This window comes from Eumetopias jubatus, unplaced genomic scaffold, assembly GCF_037043125.1.
Source record: "Eumetopias jubatus isolate StellerSeaLion01/CBP00866 unplaced genomic scaffold, mEumJub1_p1.0 scaffold_4, whole genome shotgun sequence".
Classification (NCBI taxonomy): Eukaryota; Metazoa; Chordata; class Mammalia; order Carnivora; family Otariidae; genus Eumetopias; species Eumetopias jubatus.
The window spans coordinates 114,717,913-114,738,455 of record NW_028274810.1 but is presented as its reverse complement, the minus strand read 5'-3'; the positions used below and the strand labels follow the sequence as shown (position 1 = coordinate 114,738,455).

At 40.8% G+C, this 20,543-nt stretch overlaps 1 protein-coding gene and 1 non-coding gene across 2 annotated transcripts in view; one reads left to right on the top strand and one right to left on the bottom strand.

Moving 5' to 3' along the window:
• The window catches only part of KHDRBS3 (KH RNA binding domain containing, signal transduction associated 3), a 172,107-nt gene that overhangs the window by 104,310 nt on the left and 47,254 nt on the right, over window positions 1–20,543 (top strand). The window contains exon 6 of the mRNA XM_028105648.2: window positions 9,974–10,169. Within this exon, the coding sequence (XP_027961449.1) occupies window positions 9,974–10,169 (196 nt within the window). The remainder of the gene's footprint in view (window positions 1–9,973; window positions 10,170–20,543) is intronic.
• LOC114211202 (U6 spliceosomal RNA) lies at window positions 7,626–7,730 on the bottom strand. Its single transcript, XR_003609705.1, has one exon. It is a non-coding gene; the product is annotated as a U6 spliceosomal RNA (small nuclear RNA).

The following is a 20,543-nucleotide window of genomic DNA, read 5'->3' as shown; positions in this document are numbered from 1 at the left end:
TCGACCGCGTGCGTGCCAAGTGCAGCATACGGCCAGATAAATGTTCTCAGCCCCCCTGCAGGCGTCAGTGCCAACTGGAGGAAGGTTTTTGACGTCCAGTTTGCCAACTGATTTTTCCCTACGATAATACTAAACAAGCGCTGATAAACTGAAGACAGTTTGGGGCCGATGGAATCAAGTGTGTTCATGTGCGGTGGGACTATCCTCCCACCACACCCTGGTTTTTCAGAAGCTTTTTGTTTTTTTTTTAAGATTTTATTTATTTATTTGACAGAGAGAGACGCAGCGAGGAGGGAACACAATCAGGGGGAGTGGGAGAGGGAGAAGCACGCTTCCCTCCGAGCAGGGAGCCCGATGCAGGGCTCGCTCGATCCCAGGACCCTGGGATCATGACCTGAGCCGAAGGCAGACGCTTAACGACTGAGCCACCCAGGCGCCCCTCAGAAGCTTTAACGTATTTCTTCCTCTTTGAAAATCAGTCTCTTCCTGCTGTTAGGAGGTCATTTAATGTCACAGAGTATCTTCGAGCTCTTTCTGTGACAGGGATTAAAGTTACAGAGATGGCTAAGTCATTATTTTGACTTCAGGGAGTTTAAGAAGCAAAAGTCAGAGAAACAATTATGGCAGAATGGTGTAAGAAGGGGATGGCAGATATGAAAACAAGTGGAATGGAAATAGAAATGAGGGGCAGATAATTTTTTCAAGTATTGTATCTACTCATTTGAGAGAGAGAGAGCACAGGAGTGGAGGGGTAGGGGCAAGGGAGAGGGAGAAGCAGACTCCCTGCTGAGCAGGGAGCCCAGTGACCAGAGCCTAAGGCAGATGCTTAATCACCTGAGCCATCCAGGCCACCCCATAAGGTGCAAATAACTTTGAATGGGGAACAGGGGAAAAGACAAGATAGTGCCAGAGGGAAGTCAGCCCAAGCAGGCGGCAGAGACGGGAAAGCAGAAAAGATGGGGACTCTTGGCTTGGAATTTGGGTGTGACTCTGTGGGAAAATTAGTCCCCTGGCTTTTTCGAGGTGTAGGTCCTCAGGGGATTTCTCCCCACGCTGAGCCCTGGTTTCCTCGGCTGTAAAATGGAGCTAGAACACTGAGCCCATGCTAATCGAAACCCTGCTTAATTTTTATCATGTTCATGGGCTTAATTTATTCAACTGTGCCATGATTCCTTTTCCGATTACGCAAAATGGTCCCACATCACAATTTGAATTCTTATGGAGGACCTTGGGCAAAGTACACATCTCTCTTAAACTCCTTTACTATTAATTCACTGTTATCAGAGAGGAAGAAGACTTGTCCTGCATAGTTGCAAAGGCAGAAATAGGGCCGTTACTTAGAAATGATGAAGACTTTTGCAATTTTTATTTTTAAATAAAGAAGAAAAGTAAAAGCATGCTAACAGAATTGGAAGACAGTGACAGGCTTCAAAGTAAGGAATGAGCTCCCTGTCTTCAGGGGGATACATCACTGGCAGGAAAGAAAAGATAAATGCATTTCTTGCACTTTATAAGAGGTTGTGCTGCTCACACTGTTTTACTAAGAACTAGTTGGTAACTTCTTGAAGAAGAAACAAGTTGCCTTAGGTTTATTTTATACCCTGTACAATGTAGAATAATGAAACAGTTGCTCATGAATTTTTCTTTAATTGTGTGGGAGATGGGATGGATCCCAGAATGAAGAACAGGTCTGTAAGTCCTGGGTCCAAACCAGGAGCAGCATCACCCGAGAGCTCATTGGAAATGAAATCACAGACCTCCTGGCTCCCAACTCTGCCCCGACACAGGTCCTCGCTGGTGATGAGGACGCAAAAGAAGTGTGGACATGCTGCCCTAGAACCACATTTCAGATCATCTCTAAAGGTGCTAAGAGTAAGGGCTGCCAGAGGATCTGGAAGCTTCGGTCGTCATTGGCTTTGACGATTTCTTTTGCACGTTCTGAGGGATTATAACTGCAGGCTACATTCCCTGTTTGCTTTTATCTAGCCTGTCATTCACTCGTCATCTCTGGCAAGAAAGAAAAGTCTCAGAACAATTAAATTTCCCTCTCAGAAAACCACAGAGATGAAGACAGGTTGTCCATGAGTTTGTTAGGGGGTCTGTGGGAGAAATAAATTGCCCCTTGGGTGGTTAGTGCATCAGGGCATGGGCCTCAGGTGGCCGTCTGGGAAGGTGAGCTTCCTGCTGTGATACTCGTGGTGCCAAGCAAAGACCCTGCCATTGGCTCCCTCGGGCACAGCCTGTGATTAGCTGTGGGCCCGGCCCAATTAATAATGCTGGGGCTGGGGCGCCTGGGGGGCTCAGTCGTTGGGCGTCTGCCTTTGGCCCAGGTCGTGGTCCCAGGGTCCTGGGACCGAGCCCCGCATCGGGCTCCCTGCTCGGTGGGAAGCCTGCTTCTCCCTCTCCCACTTCCCCTGCTTGTGTTCCCTCTCTCGCTGTGTCTGTCTCTGTCAAGTAAATAAACAAATAAACCTTGAAAAAAAAAAAAAAAATGCCGGGGCTGGCTTGAGCATTCAGGGCTTCTGCCACCAAAGTCATTGTTTTACCCTTTTTGCTCCTCATAAAATTTATAGACAAAAGCCAGACACTGTAGTAGTATAAGTTTACACTCTTTCTCTCCCAGTCTGCATTCTTGCTCTGAAATGTATAGCGTGTGCATAAAGGTGCTGTTGCTAACTGATGTGATCTATACCTTCACCTGTTCTCTCCTTGTCTTCCGGTAAGCAGCCCGAGGAAGGTGTCAGGACAGATTCCAAGTGGAAGACTGCATAATAATTACCACTTACTAAGTGCCTGAGTTAGGTTAGGCACTGTATACATTCTGTGTGTAACCCTCACGACTGTCTGCGAAGAGCGTATTATTGAGGCCATTTTACAGGTAGAGAACTGAGGCTTGGCAACCAGGTGACAGAGCAGATTTGAGTATGGGAATGTTGGAACTCAGAGCATGTACTTTTTCATCACATCCTAAAACCTCTGCCAATCTATAAATTATTAGTTCCTGATGAATCAGTCATTCAAAGCATTGTTTCCATGAAAGTACCTGTTCACAGACCTTTCTAGATTATTACCATATCTGCATTTCAAACCAGGAACCAGGGTCTCGCTGCTGAAGAATGCAAACAGAAAGAACCATGACCATCACAATGATTCGTCTGCTTCTAAAGCTTTCTGTTCAGATGGGTGATCTTCCTTCTTTCCCGTTAGCCTCATTCTGAACAGGGTGGCCACCTAATTTTATCACTTTGAATCAATTTTTCAAGTAAAAAAAATAAATTCCCATTGATTATCGTTATCTCATCTAACAGACATTTTTTTCTCTTCTTGTCCGCATGTTATCAGTCCAGCTGTTAAACTTTACCCTGAACTTCATTTGTAGCATTCAGTGGATACTTTGGAGATTGATGGGATTTTTATGTCAGCCTGCTACTTTCCCCCATTTCTTCCTCTCATCAGAGTATCCTTTGAAGCAACTGTGCTGCTTCACAGTTCTCATGGAATTTCAAACACTTAAGAATGACTCTTCAAAGGATCTTTCATAGATAAGTATCCAGAGCTACATATATCAAATGACTTGTCTGAAATTCTTAACAGTTTAGTATGAGTCCATATACCCAGAGGGCACATAACCAAACAGGGTAGATGATGCTGAGAAAGAATTGTGAGCTTCTTGAATTTATAAATTTATGTCTTTCAATTTGATGGAACACTTAAATTTAGATTCAGAAAACGTGCTGAATGTTTCATGGCCCATGTAGTACCTTGGATGGCAGGTAAGGAAGGTAAGGAAGCAGGGGCCTTAGTTTGAATAAATTTCAGATTAACTGAAATATCACATAGGAATTAGATCTACTGTAATTAGAAACTACTCTTCTCTAATCATATTGAAGATGGTTCTAGATATATCCTGGAGATAAAAAGATGAGTAAGACTAGACATTGTAGTGTTTGTCATTGCAATTGAGAGTGATTGAAATCTACATAAATGGTTGATTTTGATTGAGTAGGAAATGTGCTAGATACTTTCTGTGTCCTGTGTCATTTTTCCTACACAGTACCACTAAGAAATGGGTTGTGTAACTCACTTCACTCTGGAGGAACTGGCTTGGAAAGCTCAGATTTGATTAGTTTGAATATTAACTAGAAAGCGGCTATTAAGACAATAAGTATAATCAATAATTGAATTCAGGTCTGACTCCAGTGTCCTTTCTCTTGACCACCGCTTTTACTGTGCCAATTTTTATAGCCTCGATGAACAAAAACAGACCGAATTTACAATACTTAAAAAAGGAATAATACAAGTTACCTAAGGGTGAAAGTCTTAGATTTTGTATCTTTTTGATGGCTTTAAAGTTTTTAGAAGTACTGGTCAGGTTCTTTGAGGATGTCCCTCAGCTTGGATGGGTCGGATGTTCTTCTCAAGATTAGCCTGGGGTTATGGGTTTGGGGAACAAAAACCACAAAGGTGAAGTGTCATTTTCATCACATCGTGTCAGGTGTTGCCTGCTGTCCACATGACTTTGTGCTGCTGATGTTGCCTTGGTAACTGGGCTGAGGTCATATTTGTTGGGTTTCCCCACTTAAAGTTACTTTTTTCCCCCATGAGGGGTAGAATATGTACATAAATTATTGGAAGACTTCTCTCTTCTCTCCTGTTTATTATTTCAATCATTTGTTTACATTTGTGTGGACTTATGGATATTTATATGTTTTATACATTGGTTTAAAATCCGATACTGCTTTATTCTTTTTACTCACATTGTTTTAGCTTTAGCCATTGGGTGTTCTTTCAGTTGGCTCCTCTTCTCCTTTCATATACCCTCATATTTTTTTATTGGTCATTCATTGATTCAGTCATTCATTTTTTATTACATCCTTACTTTCTGTTCTACAAGTTGCTCCAGCATCATCTTGCGTACTTCCTGCTCTAGTCCTGGAATCGGCCATTTCTCCGAGGAGCCCCGGTTCCTTTTATTGGAGAATGGTGTGAAAGACCAAGATCTGGGTGCTGGTTCCGCTTCTTGCTGCTGGTGTGTCCTTGCTTCCAGGCCCTGTCAGCTGACGGAGCATGGAAACATGTATACTACTAGCCCATGTACGTATACACATCTGTGCATCTTTCCATGTGTGAGTGCCTGTACCTATAGTAAATGAATCAAGAGTTGATACTGATGTCTCTGATTCCAGTCCATTACCATCGTGTTCATTCTAGCCTCTTCCCCTTGCTTATCTGTAACCTTCACTCCAACACAAGAAGTGTGGCTTCCATCATCCACCATCCATTTAATTGCTCGAGTCCAGTGTATGTGTAGAGTGTATCAGAATCATTACCTATCCCTGGACCCCTCCTCATGGGAAATAAGCCTATCACCTAGAGCAGTGCTTATGCGTAGTTTCTTTTGCCTTTAGTCTTACAAGCTTCACTCATTTCTAAGTTTATTTTATTTTAAAAATTTTATTTATTTATTTGACAGAGAGGCACTGCAAGAGAGGGAACACAAGCAGGGGGAGCTGGAGAGGGAGAAGCAGGCTTCCTGCTGAGCAGGGAGCCCAATGCGGGGCTCAATCCCAGGACCCCCCGTTTGTTCCACTGTTCTGTGTATTTTTCCATTAAGCAGACGCTTAATGACTGAACCACTCAGGTGCCCCTCTAAATTTGTTTTACTCCTCAACTCATAAAGGTGTTTTATATGTTTTTAATGCAGTTAAAATATTTTGTCACATTTAGCATTCTTAGAAGCCTTTAATTTCCTAAATAATATATATATTTTTAGTTTATATACATTAAAGTTCACTCTTTGTGCTATAGAGTTCTGTGGGTGTTAACAAACGATTTGTGTCACATATGCACCATTTCAGCATCCTGTGGAATAGTTTCGGCCCCCTGAAGTGTTCTGCGGCTTCACCTGTCCAACCTTCCCTTCTCCCCTCAATCTGTGCTTACCACTGGTTCTTTTTTGTTTTTAAACTCATCACTAGTTGTTTTTGTTTTTTTTTTTTCTTTTCCAATGTATCCTATAATTGGAGTCATATAGTACATAGCCTTTTGAGATTGGCTTCATCCACTTAGAAACATACATTTCAGGTTCATCCATAGCTTTTCCTGGTTTGTGAGGTCATTTCTTTTCATGGCCAAATAATATTCCTTTGTATGTGTACACCCCAGCTTGCTTATCCATTCACCCCTTATAGGGGGTCTTGGTTGTTTTAGCCACTGTGCATTAAACTCCAATAAACATTCATGTGCAGGTTTTTCTGTGGAAGCAAGTTTTCAAATCAGGTGGGTAAATACCTAGGAATACAGTTGCTGGGTTGTATGGTAATACCATGTTTAGCTTTGTAAGAAAGTGCCAAACTGTCCTCCTAAGTAACTGTACTCTTTTGCATGCCCACTGGCAATAAATGAGAGAGCACCTTGTCCTTCACATCCTCACCATCAATTGGTATATTGTTTCTTTTGATTTTAGTTATTCTAATAGATATGTTTTAATTTGCAATTCCCTAATGACAAATGATATAGAACATTTTTTTCCTTTGGTTATTTGCCATCTTTATAACTTCTTCTGCCTATTTTTTAATTGGATTTTCTTATTGTTGAGTTTTAAAAGTTCTTTGTATATTTTGGACACAAGTGTTTTTTATCAGATACATGTTTTACATACTCTTTCCTTTTCTGTGATTTGTCTCTTCCTCTCTTAACAGTGTCCTTTTCAGAGGAGAAGGCTTAATTTTAAGAAAGTTCAGCTTACCAATTTTTATTTCATGGATTATGCTTTTCATATTGTATCTACAAACTCATCATCAAACCCAAGTCACCCTGATTTCTTGATTTCTTCTGAATTTTCTTCTATAAGTTTTATATTTTATGTTAGGACTAAAATCCATTTTGAGTTCATTTTTGTGAAAGATGTGTCTGGTTCTTTTTTCTCTTTTTTTTTGTGTGTGGCATATGAATATCCATTTGTTTGGGCATTATTTGTTTAAAAGACTTTTTCACAGAATTGTCTTTGCTCCTTTGTCAGTAGTCACTTGACTACAGTTCTGTGGATCACTTTCAGGTCTGTTTCGTTTGTTCCACTGTTCTGTGTATTTATTTTTTCCATCAGTACTTACTACCTTGATTATTGTAGCTTTATAATAAGTCTTGAAATCAGATACTGTGAGACATCCAAAATTTTCTTCTTCGGTATTGTATTATCTGTTCTGGGTCTTCTGTGCCTTTCTTTATATTCTCCAGAATATGTTTGTCAGTCTACAAAGTAGCTCTCGGGGATTTTGATTGGGATTATATTGAGTATAAAATGTCAAGATGGGAAGAATTGGCAACTGAACAGTATTGACTGCAACAATCATTAAGCATGAGATATTTCTCCTTTGATTTATTTCATCAGAGTTTTATGGTTTTCTACAGAGAATAGTTGTACATATTTTGTTAGGTTTGTACCAAAAAAACATTTCATTTCTTTTGTTGCTTTAATAGATGTTATTATGTTGTATTTTTTTAAAAAAATTTTTATTATGTATTTTTTTAAAGACTATTTTTTTAGAGCAATTTTAGGTCCATAGCAAAATTGAGAGGAAAGTACAGAGTTTTCCCAGAGGCGCCTTGCCCCCACACATGCATAGGAAAATATGAAACACTTCATAAATTGGTATGTCATCCTTGAACAGGGATTATACTAATCTTCTCTGTATTGTTCCAATTTTAGTATATATCTTGCCCAAACAAATACTGTTAAATTATGTTTTAATTTTAAATTTTAGTTGTTCATTGCTGGTATATGGTATATATTGTTGAGTTATTAACTTTGTATTCTGAGACCTTGTTTTTGTGCAGTAAGCTCTAGGAGTTTTTGTTTGCTTGTTTGCCTGCTTTGTTTTATTTTGTGATGATTGGGAATTTTTATATAGAAATGATGTCATGTAAATAAAATTTTATTTCTTCTTCCACAGTCTTACACAATCTTACTCCCTTTTCTTACTGAATTAGGACTTCCAGTAAAATTTGAGTAGAAGTAGGAAGAGTGGCCACCCTTGCCTATTCCCAACCATAAGGGAAAAGCATTCAGTTTCCCTCACCATTCAGTATGATAGCAATTATAGGTTTTTGTAGATTTTTGTTTCAACTTAAGGAAATTTTCCTCTATTCCTACTTTGCTGAGGATTTTTATCATGAATGATGTTGCATTTTGTTAGATGCTTTTTCTGCTCTTTATGATTGTTTGATTTTTTTTTAAGCCTTGTTGATATGGTAGATCACATTGATATGCTAGTGTTGAATCAGCCTTACATACCGAGAATAAATCCCACTTGGTCATGGTATATAACTTTTTAATATATTGTTGGATTTAATTTGCTACTATTTTTGAGGAGCTGTGCACCTTTGTTCTTGAAAAGATTGGATTTATAGTTTTTGTTTTTTTCATTTCATAATGTCTTTAATGGCTTTGGTTATTAGGAGGTCTCATCCTTTTTCCCCTTTGGATGACATGTCTCTTCATGGGGTGGTCAGATATCAGCTAGGCCAGTCCTTTGGCATCTCCCCTAGACTAATATATGAAAGAATTCAGCAGTGAAACCATCTGGGCTTGGTGCTTTTTGTTTTGTTTTGTTTAAATAGAGAGATGGGGAGGGGCAGAGCGAGAGGGAGAACCTTAAGCAGGCTCCACACCCAGTGCCGAGCCTGACGTGGAGCTTGATCTCAAAACCCTGAGGTCATAACCCTGAGCCAGAATCAAGAGTCGGATACTTAACTGACTGAGCCACCCAGGTACCCTGGTGCTTTCTTTTTTGAAAGGTTATTACTTTTTCATTGAAGTTCTTTAATAGACATAACTTTTTTCAGATTACTTAATTCCCCATTTGTGGGATTTGGTCATTTGTATATTTCAAGGAATTAGTACAGTTCATCTAAGTTAACAAATTTGTGGGCCTAGAGTTGTTCATAATCTTCCTTTACTACGCTTTAATGCCCTTCAGGTCAGTAGTGATGACCTCAATTTCATTTCTGATATGTTTATTTTTTGTGTTTAGCATATCTAGAGGTTTATCAATTTTATTGATCCTTTCAAAGAAACAGCTTTTGGTTTTGTTAATTTTCTCTGTTAAGTTTTTAGCTATGTATTTGTTATCCCAATCAAACTAAAGAAGGAGATAGGAGATATGTAGACAGCCACATTATCTGTGACAGTTCTCCTTATTTGGGGGACGTGGTCTCTGGGAGGTGGATCAGGCCAAATTTTTATTCTGTGGTATAGCCTCATTTTTCTGTCTTCATTTCTTCATAGGCCTTGCACGTTTTCTCAAGATTTTGCTTATGTTGAGCTATTCTTTATAGTTTCCTTCTTCCTTCCTCTCTGACTTGAAATCTTATATTTTATGTTAGAAATACATAAATATGTTGAGTTCTACTTCAGAAAATACCTGTGTTTATTTAACTTAAGAATGGTATTTTAAATTACTATGTGTTCAGTACATTATTTGGGAAGGTACATTTTATTTTCTCTTTCATGGAACTCTGATGTATACTTTGGTCTTTGCTGGCGGTGTGTTCTCAGTTTGAAGATCTCTCTAGCCTCAGTTTCCTTGTCCATAGACAAGCAGAATATAGCCCACCTCATAGTGTAGGCATGAAGGTTGGATGTGACCCTGGCCTGGCATCACAGAGAAATCCTCAGTAGATGCAGCCTTCCCAGTGTCAAAGCTTCCTACTTTGTATCTTAGCCAGAAATTGAGTCTTGGGGTTTCTTTGATGTTATAATATTTATCACTGCTGGATAAGCTGCTTAAATGACTTAACTTCCTTCTGGTATGTAGTTGTTTCTCGTTTGCTTTAGTTTTCACTTTGCATATGATTTCCTTTTTTCTTTTTACAGTGATATGGAACGTTGATTTTCCTGAGGTATAAAAGCATGTGGACCATGCAGTGGTAGAGAATATGACGACTATTGCTAACTTGCCCCTCTTGCTTTCAGGGGAAGGGGAGGAGTCACAGCCAGGCCAGTTGGAGTTGGTGTACCACGAGGGACTCCAGCTTCCAGGGGAGTCCTTTCCACCCGAGGACCAGTGAGTCGGGGAAGAGGACTTCTCACTCCCAGAGCAAGAGGAGTTCCCCCAACTGGGTACAGACCTCCGCCACCACCCCCAACACAAGAGACCTATGGAGATTATGTAAGTTAAGGGGTCACACAGCAACTGTGCTGATCTAATTGAGCCAGTCCACACATAGCATTGGATGTTGTAAACCACCCTTACTTGCTGTAGTTCTTGAATATTCTACCTTAGTTCAGCAAACATTTATTGAGTGCTAATAAGACATGATACTAGAAGTATAGAAAATGAGAAAGAAATAGCCACTTTTGTCAAGCAGCTTACATCTATGATAGGGAAGGTGAAGTTGGGTGGTGGGGAGGTTCGAGCCCAGGATCAAGGAGACATGTTATCAAACTCTTACAGGTTTTAATGTAACATTCATTCATGTTCCACTCCAGGTTGCCTCTGAGTAATGCAGTCATTTAAAAAAGAATCACCTACATATACCAAGTTGTTTTTTGCCCTGAAGTATTTACTCTTAAGCACTGTTGTTGAATATGGATTCTTAGTTGAAAGTTTTTTCAGTGAAGAAAAACGAAAGTTCCCAATTTTTTATATTAATGCAAATCAGTCAGTGTTTCCATTTACCATTCAATAATTCTTTGATATGGTTCATAGAGTTACTGAACGTAAGAGAAAGAAAATATATCCATGGAAACTGGGTAGAGGGGAAGGGCAGAGGAGTTCTTCAACAAGAGTACAAGCCCCCTGGGATTCTTCCTGTGACTTCCAAGTTTAACATAAAGGAAGAAAGTAAGTGGTGGATAGATGTTTCATGTTAGTGATTGAAAGCCTTAAAGAAACAGTACATGAACTGCTTTCTGAGTGGACCCACCCACACAAAGGAAAGATAGCTGACTCTTGTACAACTCAGGTTTCAACTGCATGGGCCCACCCGTATTGGATTTTTCTGATAATAAGAGTGTAGTACTATAAATGTATTTTGTCTTCCTTATGATTTTCTTACTATTTTTTCTCTGGGTTACTTTATTATAAGAGTACAGTATGTAACACGTACAACATAACAAAACATGGGTTAATCAACTATTTATGTTATTGATGAGGCTTCTGGTCAGCCACAGCCTATTTAATGGTAGTCAGGTTTGTGGGGGTAGTCAAATGTTATACGCAGATTTTCAACTGCATGGGAATCAGTGCTCCTAACCCCTCATTGTTCAAGGGTCAACTGTACTGTCATGAGTACACCCTTTTCCCCAAGTTGAATTACTGTCATGAAGAGTTTGGATTATGTGCTCTACCTTTCCCTCTTGATTTGTATCTGTTACTCCTGGAAACATTTATGGAAGTTAATAGCCAAGAACAAGGATTTTTCCCATTTCGCCTAGCATTTTGCAAGCCTTCTACACTGTTACAGTGAAAGCTTCAGTAGCTGAACACTGTACGTAGCAAACAATGTTGGGAGCTGGTGTGAGGAGGAGACACAGTCCCCTCACCTCTGTGGCTCGCCTCAGTAGCTCTGCCTCTCAGGTGTGCTCTTTTGACCTCATCTTTGTTTCCTGACCCAACTTGAATTTATTTTTTTACTTCTAGCCCTTCTAAACATAGTTTTGCTGTGTCTGGCATATTCCCAGACATTGGCCATTGGTCCTAACTGTTTGAAATCCTGAAGATTATTCACACAACATGCTTAGCTTTGGAGCATGGGAGGAGAAAACACCCAAACTTAAAAGAAAATTTAAAAATGTGTTTGTAGGACTTTAGGTGGGTATACGAAATGGTATCCAACTTAGAAAGCCTGAGATCCTGTAACCCCCCAAAATAGTTATTCATTCATGTGGCAAGTGGGAAAGTTGAAGTCCATCTTTAAAATAATTATCCCATTGAACTGGAATGATCATAAAGTAGCTTCTAAACTCCTTGAGAGTATGGATCCCTCACTTGAGATTCACCTTTATATTCCTAGTGCCTATTATAATATCTGGTACATAGAAGGTCTTTAATAAATGTTTGCTGAACGAGTGAATGAATGAATGAATGTCCTCAAGACTGAGTTTTAAGGGACGCCTGGATGGCCTTGGTTAAGCGTCTGCCTTCGGCTTAGGTCATGGCCCCAGGGTCCTGGGATCGAGTCCCGCATCAGTCTCCTTGCTCGGCTGGGAGCCTGCTTCTCCCTCTGCCTGCCGCCTCCCCTGCTTGTGCTCTCTCTCTCTCTTTCTCTCTCTCTCTGACAAATAAATAAAATAAAATGACTGAGTTTTTTAAAAATTTCCATGTGTGGAGAACCCACCCCAGATGCCTCTTGTGTGGTTTTCATTTTTACTGATTTAGCAATTTATATATAACTTCATTATTAGCATATAGCTGCATAGTGCAATGATTAGCATACATCTGTTTCTCAAGCAGATTATAAACTTCTAGGGAAAAACACTGTGTCTCTAGCCCCTAGCATAGTTTCTGGCACATTCTATTCACTTAGTAAATCTTTACTGGATTGGGGACCCGATAAGTTTTCCTAATGAAGGTTACCATTGATCTTTTCTAAGTCATTACTGTAACCATCTGGTGGGAAGCAGTATGATAGTTGACATTTGAAAAAACATCTTGCCTTAGTTATCCTTGTTTTCTGGTCTCGGAAGGGCAGTTACAGGTTACAAAGAGATAAGACTAATTCTGTGTAGCTCCTGAAAGTAGTAGAGTAACATAAACCTCATCTCAGTGTAAGAATGAACTTTCCAGAACAATGTAATATTTAATGAGAAACTACTCTCCACAAGGCACTTTCATATATGTTATGTCATGTTCTTCTCATAGCCACTCAGTGAGATGTTATGATCCTATTGTACAAATGAGAATTTAAGGTTGGGGAAGTTCAGTGTCTTGCCTAAAGTCACATGGCTGATAAAGAAGGAGCAGGTGAGGAGTTCAGTATTCAAGGCCTATATTCTATCTCGAACAGTCAGTGCTTTATTAAAAACTGTGCTCTAGTAGCTGAGATTATAGGCCCTTCTCTTTGGAGAAAAACGCAGCAGGTACCTTATCTTGCCTCCTCAGGGCTGTGGGCAGGGTGACAGGAGATTGTGTTAGATGACCCCTGTGGCCTGGCCGTGTAATTAGCCGCTCGTGTTAAGCTACCTTAAGTAGATAAATGGAAATAGAGAATAATTAGGAAAAACAAGATGGGGTTAGGATTTTTAAAAGTAATAAATGACAATATTGTATTTATTAGCAAAAAGAAAAACAGCTTTTTCTTTCAGAGTTTCAGAGCATCTGTAACTCTTAAAAAAGACTTGTCATTCCTTTGGAACTCAGAAATGTGATTTTTAAAGATCCACCTTGAAATACATTCATAGTATAAATGTTTTATTTCTGTGAACTTGTTTGGTTCTATCTAACCAATTCAATTTGCTTTTCATTTTAACTTCCATTTAACATTTATTGTCTGAGGACATTATTTCCGGTATAAAAGACAAAAATCGTATCAGTTGCTTATTTAAACAGAAAGGGGGGTAACGTTCTATTCCTTCAGATCCTGCCACAGCTGCTGCTTTTTTGAGAAAGTACACATTTCAGTCCTTAAAATACTCCATATTCTTCAGAGCACGTGCCCTAGCATGAGGGGATTCCAGCAGAGTGTTAGCCTCAAAAGCTCAGTGAGTGGTGTGCGTTAGAGCTGTTGGCATGCAGTTCCAGTATGCCGTTATAAGACTATGTTTGATTAGCCCCCGTGAGAAACCTGATAATTTGAAGGTATTTCCTTGTCAAAATGTGCCTATTGAAATTGGACTGACTTTTCTCAAGGTGTGTGTGTGAAGATATTTGATCATTTATAATGTCACCTGAGCCAACTGTTCTTCATCACACTCACTGTCACAAAATACTCCCTGAGCATGCGTCCTTGAGAAGAACATCTGTCAGCAAATAAATCTGTTGGTCTGTGAGGAGGTGAGTGTTCGGAAAGGGCAGGTGACAGGCAGTGGCCATGTGCAAGGAACAGACTCACTGTCGGGGAGACCAGATCCTCCCGTCACTGAATGCTTGTCTTTTAAGAATAACTCTAAGGAAACAAGACAATTCACATGATTAGCTTTTTTTTTCCAGGAGAGAAGAAAACAGATAATGGATATGTTTTCAACCATTTGGGAATAAATTGGGACCTTCTGCTCCACTTTTAACTTAGTAAAATTAGACATAATTACTGTAACTTCTCATCTCTTTTTTGAGAACAAGAAGTACCTCTTCCCCAGAATAACATTGATTCATTACTTGTGTCCAAATAATTAAATAACTGCGTAATTAGCATAACCCGGAATACATTCAATGAGAGCACTTTAACAATGCAAAATGTTGGTGTAATTACATAGAAAGACATGTTTGACGCTTCCTGGCAGAGCCCAATTTACATATGAATTTCTAAAATGAAACCATTTTTGATAAATCACTTTAGGCTCCACATGCAGAGAAAACACACAATCAAAATAGATGCATGTTCTCCAAACACTCAGTATCTTTTATTATCTCTGAAAAATGTTGGCCACCTCCATGATTGCACCTAACACTACACGTTCCTGACTCCAGATCTAAACCTCTGCCTCCCACCTCTCCCTCGTGTACCCTCCTGTCCCTGAGTGCTCCAGAGCACTGTCAAAGCTGTGGTCTGGGCCAGCCCCTCGGGCTCACAGAGACCGGTGAGTGTGGACGGCACCGCCATATCCCCAGGCTGCAAGGGCTCCCCTGTGCCTCTTCTCATTCCCTGTAATCAGGGAACAAACCAAGTCTTTTCATGTCTTTTCACGTCTGCGTAGCTGTTGGGTCTCCCGCTCCTCACGTCACCATAGCTTTAGTTAAGGTGCTTGCCCTCCTCGGGAGACACCCCTCCCTCGCAGCATCCAGCTCACGTGCTGTGGCCATGTCCTCCTGGAGCACCTGCACTTCTCCCGGTCTGCACTTGTCTGTAATGCCTGTACCCATGTCTCACCTGTCACCAGCTTTCCACCTGTGTTCATGCTCCTGTTTCTACCGCCCAGCACACAGTAGTCTTTCAGTAAATACTGGTTGTTTAGATGGGCAGATGGGTGGGTGTGCAGACAGACATGTGGATGATTGCTATCATCTACTTAGTCACACCCTTGCTCATGGCCTTGTCCTTGCTCTGGGTCCTTCCCTTCAGTAACGTATTATTCACACTACTTCTAGAGCCCTTTCTAGTGTCTAAGTCTGAGAGTGCTGCTGCCTCCCCAGCTCCAGAATAGAAGAACTAGTTTAGAATTCTCGAAGGATAAATTTGAGATTTTTCTGAGTGACATCTGAAGGCCTTCTTGAGTATCCTTTCTGACTGACTCTTCAGCCTTCTAGCCTTCTGCCATCCCCACATGATCATATTACATTCTGTTGACCTGCCCTAGTTCCTTAAACACGACAGGGACCTGAATGCCATGTCGCCTTGCATGCGATCGGTTGTCTTGGAATGCCCTTCTTGTTTTGTCCATGCCAGCTCTTTTTCCCTCTCCCCTCTCCCCCCTCCCCCCTCCCCCTTCCCCCCCCTTCCCCCCTCCCCTCTCTCCCTCTCTCCTCTCCTCTCTCCTCTCTCCTCTTCACCCAGAGCCTGTCACAGGGCCTGACAGTTTAGAGATCATACATAAACATGTGGAGAGTGGCCTTTATTACTGCCAACTAATTGTGTCATTCCATGTGTCATGTGCACTGTTAAATATACTTAGTGAAGTAAAATTAAGTATCTGACACCAATTTTAGTAACATAACATGGCTCATTTAGTGAACTAATGAATGCGAAAGACAATACAATTTAATAAAGAGAATGTTATTCTGAGAGGTGAAATACCTGGTTTCTTGTCTCCCTTCTTATCAGTGTCACCATCATTTCTTTATGCAAATTGTTGAACCCTTTTGGGCTTTGGTTTCTGTGACTACAAAGTGCCCGTCATGGTACTTCACCCAAGGAACCAGCAGGTTAGGCCGGACACTGTCCTAACTTCTTTTTACAACTTGAAAATTCTATAATTGATTGTTTTTTGAAGTTTACTTGGTTCTCTAACACCCTAGAGATGCTTTTACTAATAAGGAACTGTATATTCATCAAATAGAAATCTTGGTACTGAGAAGAAAGTCACAGAATAAACAAAGCAAACTAAATTTTAATGAGTGACAAGCTAAAAGTGAAAGTGAGTGAGTGGCTCTGAGTCTCTTGAATTCTAGAACAGAAGTTCTGAAAAATGTTTTAAAAATGAGACTTCTTTTCAAATGCATGCTCACAAGATGTACAAACTCAGATCATCTTAGAAACTTTAATCATACTCTTTTCTAACTCATTTAATTATGCCAGTGTCACCCATCTGTTTCTTCATAGGAAGTACGTGCCAGTCAGGGAAGTCCCTGATAGCGTCCGTGTAATCGTAAGCTTTTGAGGCTGAGCTGATGGATTGTGATCCCCTTTCAACATAAGTATGTCAGGGCATTCTAGAAGTCCTACAACTTTGTCAGAATGTGGAAGCCATGCAAGTACTTGATATGCTCTGATTATCCCACTGCGATGCCTCACCCATGTGGGCGGTAGTACCTACTTGTAGAGGCTCCAGACATCCTGGAGCCTGTGCTCTGCACCCGCTACACATTTTCAGATGCGGAGATGGGGCTTCTCAAGACTGTCTTACTGCAGCTTCTGAGGGGTGTTTACTCACAGGGCAGCTGCCATTTGTTAACTTAATCCAGGTTTAAAAAGTCAGAGTTTTGAATGGGAGCAGCAATCTAAAGCATGGGTTTAGGGAACAGGGTTCTGCCTGTTCTCCAGCATCATGGCTCATTGACACTGCAGAAGATGAAACTTGCTTTAAGATCCACCCTGCTCCTGCCATACTCAGTGTCCTCCTCCAAAACATGGCCATACGGGGACTGCCATTGACTCCTTTGCCAGAAGAGTAAACTCTTCCAAGTTTTCGGTGACCAGAAACATCCGCGAAGGCCTTTAGGGAAAACCAAATATAGTTTTTTTTTGTTTGTTTGTTTTTTAATTTTATTATGTTAGTCACCATACAATACATCATTAATTTTTGATGTGGTGATCCACAATCCATTGTTAAAACCAAATATAGTTTTTAAATGTACATGTAATTCTGTAATGTAGATTTTGTTTTGAAGACTCAGTGAAGCCATCGTTGTCTTTTTTTTGTGAGCTCACCTGAAGTTTTGATTACATGACTAGTTTGGGGACTTTAGTTACAGAAGAGGGTTGTACCGGTGGCAAATTTTCCCAGTGCAGTGACTACTGTCATAGTTTTTTGACAGTTAACTAATCTCTAAATTGTTTCAATTATCTTGTTTTCCACAGTGAGAAATTTAATTAAAACAGAGTACAGATTGTGAAAAGGTTATTTATGAAAATGCATTTTAAATGTGAATTGAAAAGCCTAGGGACACCTTTTTATTTTAGATTAAAAGATGAAGGTTCTATAATTTTTTACATCCATTTTACCAGAGCAAGAGTAAGAGCCACATGCAATTTACTTGAAATGTCTATCTCCTGGACCTTCCTAAGTCAATCTCTTTCCTAAATTGCTTGAAAGGTTGACCTATTTTGGAAAGGTAAAACTTTAAGAAATGATTTTAGATTTTAAATTTATGTATTTAGAGGTGTTTTTTTCTTCTCTGTACTTTAAACAAAACAACCAGAAAAGTGTTTTAAGAGCATGGAGGACTCTGGAATGACAGTGTCTCTAGGGCATGGAGAACACATTTAGCCTCTGTCACGAGGCTTGCCCATTGAAGTGAGCGAGTGAGCAATGGTGGTTATGTCTGAGCTACCGTGATGGAGGTGTCAGGTCCCCCAGGTGAATTAGGGCTGAGGCAGGGAGGGGACTTGAGAACCATTGGAATAGTCCTCTGTCATAACAGATCCCCTACAAGAACCTGCCAGCTCAGTTTTATGATTTTCCTCGCGCATTAACCAGTGTTCATCGAACTCACCCCTTGCCATCAGGAAGTCCGGACCCAGGAAGAAACACTGTTATCACCCCCACTTTGAATCCTCCCATAGCCCACTATCTGTTTCAGGTTGTTGTTCTCTGTTGGATCCATGTGTATACATCCTACTTAAGATACTTCCTAGAACAATGTGATCACTCGCTTTATTTGTATAATTATTTCCCTTACATTTTAAGTTGTTGATGATAGGTGCTATGCCTTCTTATCCACAGGCCCTAGCATGTAGTAAGTAATATTTGATTTGTTGATACAGGGGGAAAAAAAAAAAAACACATCCAGACTATTTCAGGAGGACCAATGGAGGAAGACCATCTGCTTGATGGAATGTGGAAAGACTTCTAGAGGAGACAGCAAACCGAACAGGGAAGGGTGATGGCAGCATTCAGGCAGGAAGAGCTGGGAAGCTGTCCGTGAGGACTCAACATGCTGTTCACAGGCAGAGACCTGTGGGACGCCTTGGTGGATTTGGGGGCAGCCAGCAGAGGTGTGGCAGTACTCTCTTACTGATGAGGTTTATTATCATCTTTATCTTTATGCTTTTGCTTTTATCCAGTTTGTTAGCAGAGTGTAAGGTACATAACAGGACATGGAACCTTGAAAAATACTCCAGGGCTAAAGCAGTTTAAAATAAAGCCACATTGTCAGGCGGGGTAACACATGTGGAAGGCCCGCTGGCCATCCAGACGTGTCCTCGGAGTGCAGCATTATCCCAAGGAGTTGATTACAGTATAGGGTCTGATCCTCTGTTTTATGGGGATGAGCAATATATTTATCACCATAGTTACAAGCAAAGGCAGGAGTCAGACTGACCAGATTCAAATCTTTGCCGTGTCTTTAATTGCTGTGTAATTTTGGATGAATTGCTTCTCTGCTCTATGCCTCAGTCCCTGATTCTTAAATGGAAATATTAGTACTTAACACATAGTGTTATGAAGATTAGACCACTTAACATATGGAAAGTGTTTAGGGGCACTGGGTGGCTCAGTTGTTTAAACAGCTGGCTCTTGGTTTCCGCTCAGGTCATGATCTCCTGGTTGTGGGATGGAGCCTGGGTAGAGCCCCCCTACTCCCAGCTGGGCTCCATGCTCAGCGGGGAGTCTGCTTAAAGATTCTTTCTCCCTCTGCCCCTCTCCCTGCTCCTGCTTGCTCGCTCGCTCTCTCTGTGTCAAATAAATCTTTTAAAAAAAGGAAGTATTTAAAATAGTGCCTGGCACGTAAAAAGTGGTATATAAGTAATTTTATTTTTGGCTCAGAAATCTAATTCTTCAGGGGGGCGCCTGGGTGGCTCAGTCATTAAGCGTCTGCCTCCGGCTCAGGTCATGGTCCCAGGGTCCTGGGATCGAGCCCCACACTGGGCTCCCTGCTTGGCGGGAAGCCTGCTTCTCTCTCTCCCACTCCCCCTGCTTGTGTTCCCTCTCTCGCTGTGTCTCTCTCCATCAAATAAATAAATAAAATCTTAAAAAAAAAAAAAAATCTAATTCTTCAGTGTACCAGTAGCTCTGTCTTTCATGGCAGACCCTTGCTAATGGTGCCCCAGACATTAATACAGTGGTCCCTCTTGAACTGTGGAGGATATGTTCCAAGACCCCTGGGGCATGCCTGAAACAGCAGGTAGTAGTCAACAGTACGGTCACTGTGGTTTTTCCTGTACATACATACCCATGATAGAGTTTAATGCATGAATGAGGCACACTAAGAGATTAACAACAGTAATAATAAAATAGAACAGTTATTGCAATATACTGTAATAAAAGCTATGTGAGTGTTGTCTCTCAAAATATCTTACTGTGCTGTTCAGCCTTCTTCTTGGGAGGATGTGAGGCGATGAAAGGCCCTCGTAACCAGACGGAGAGAGGGGGATGACGCAGGCATGTGATGTAGTGAGAGGCTTCTGTTGACCTTCTGATGAGGGGTCACAAGGAGGACCATCTGCTTCTGGCCGGCGGTGGGCTGTAGGAAACTATAACCACAGAAGACGAAATCTTGGATAAGTGGGGATTACTGTATATGATAAGATAATAATCAGTGCTGTTCACACCCATGAAAATAGTTAAAATCAAAAAAGATAATTTCCAGTTTTTACTGGAATGGGGTGCAATAGGAATTCTCCTCTGCTGCTGTAGAAACAGACTGATGTAACTACTTCAGAAAAATATTTGATAGCCCCTGTTAAAGCCGAACACATGCTTCCCTAAGACCTAGTGATGCTGTTCCTGGGTACTACTCAACAGAGGTGCATACAAGGACGCACCACGAGACTTGTGCAAGAGCTGAGTAGGCAAAAACTAGAAAGAAGCAAAATCTCTATCAAAACAGGAGTGGACAAACAAGTCACAGTGTGATGATATGGACCAGTATTTTCAGGCAGCAAAAAAGGAACCAGCTGTTGAAGCTACATACGACAAGGCGGGCGGATCTCACAAGCACTCTGTTGGGTGAGTGAAAGCTGGTAGTGTAGGAGTCACCCTGACTCCGTTGATATAAAGCTCAAATGCA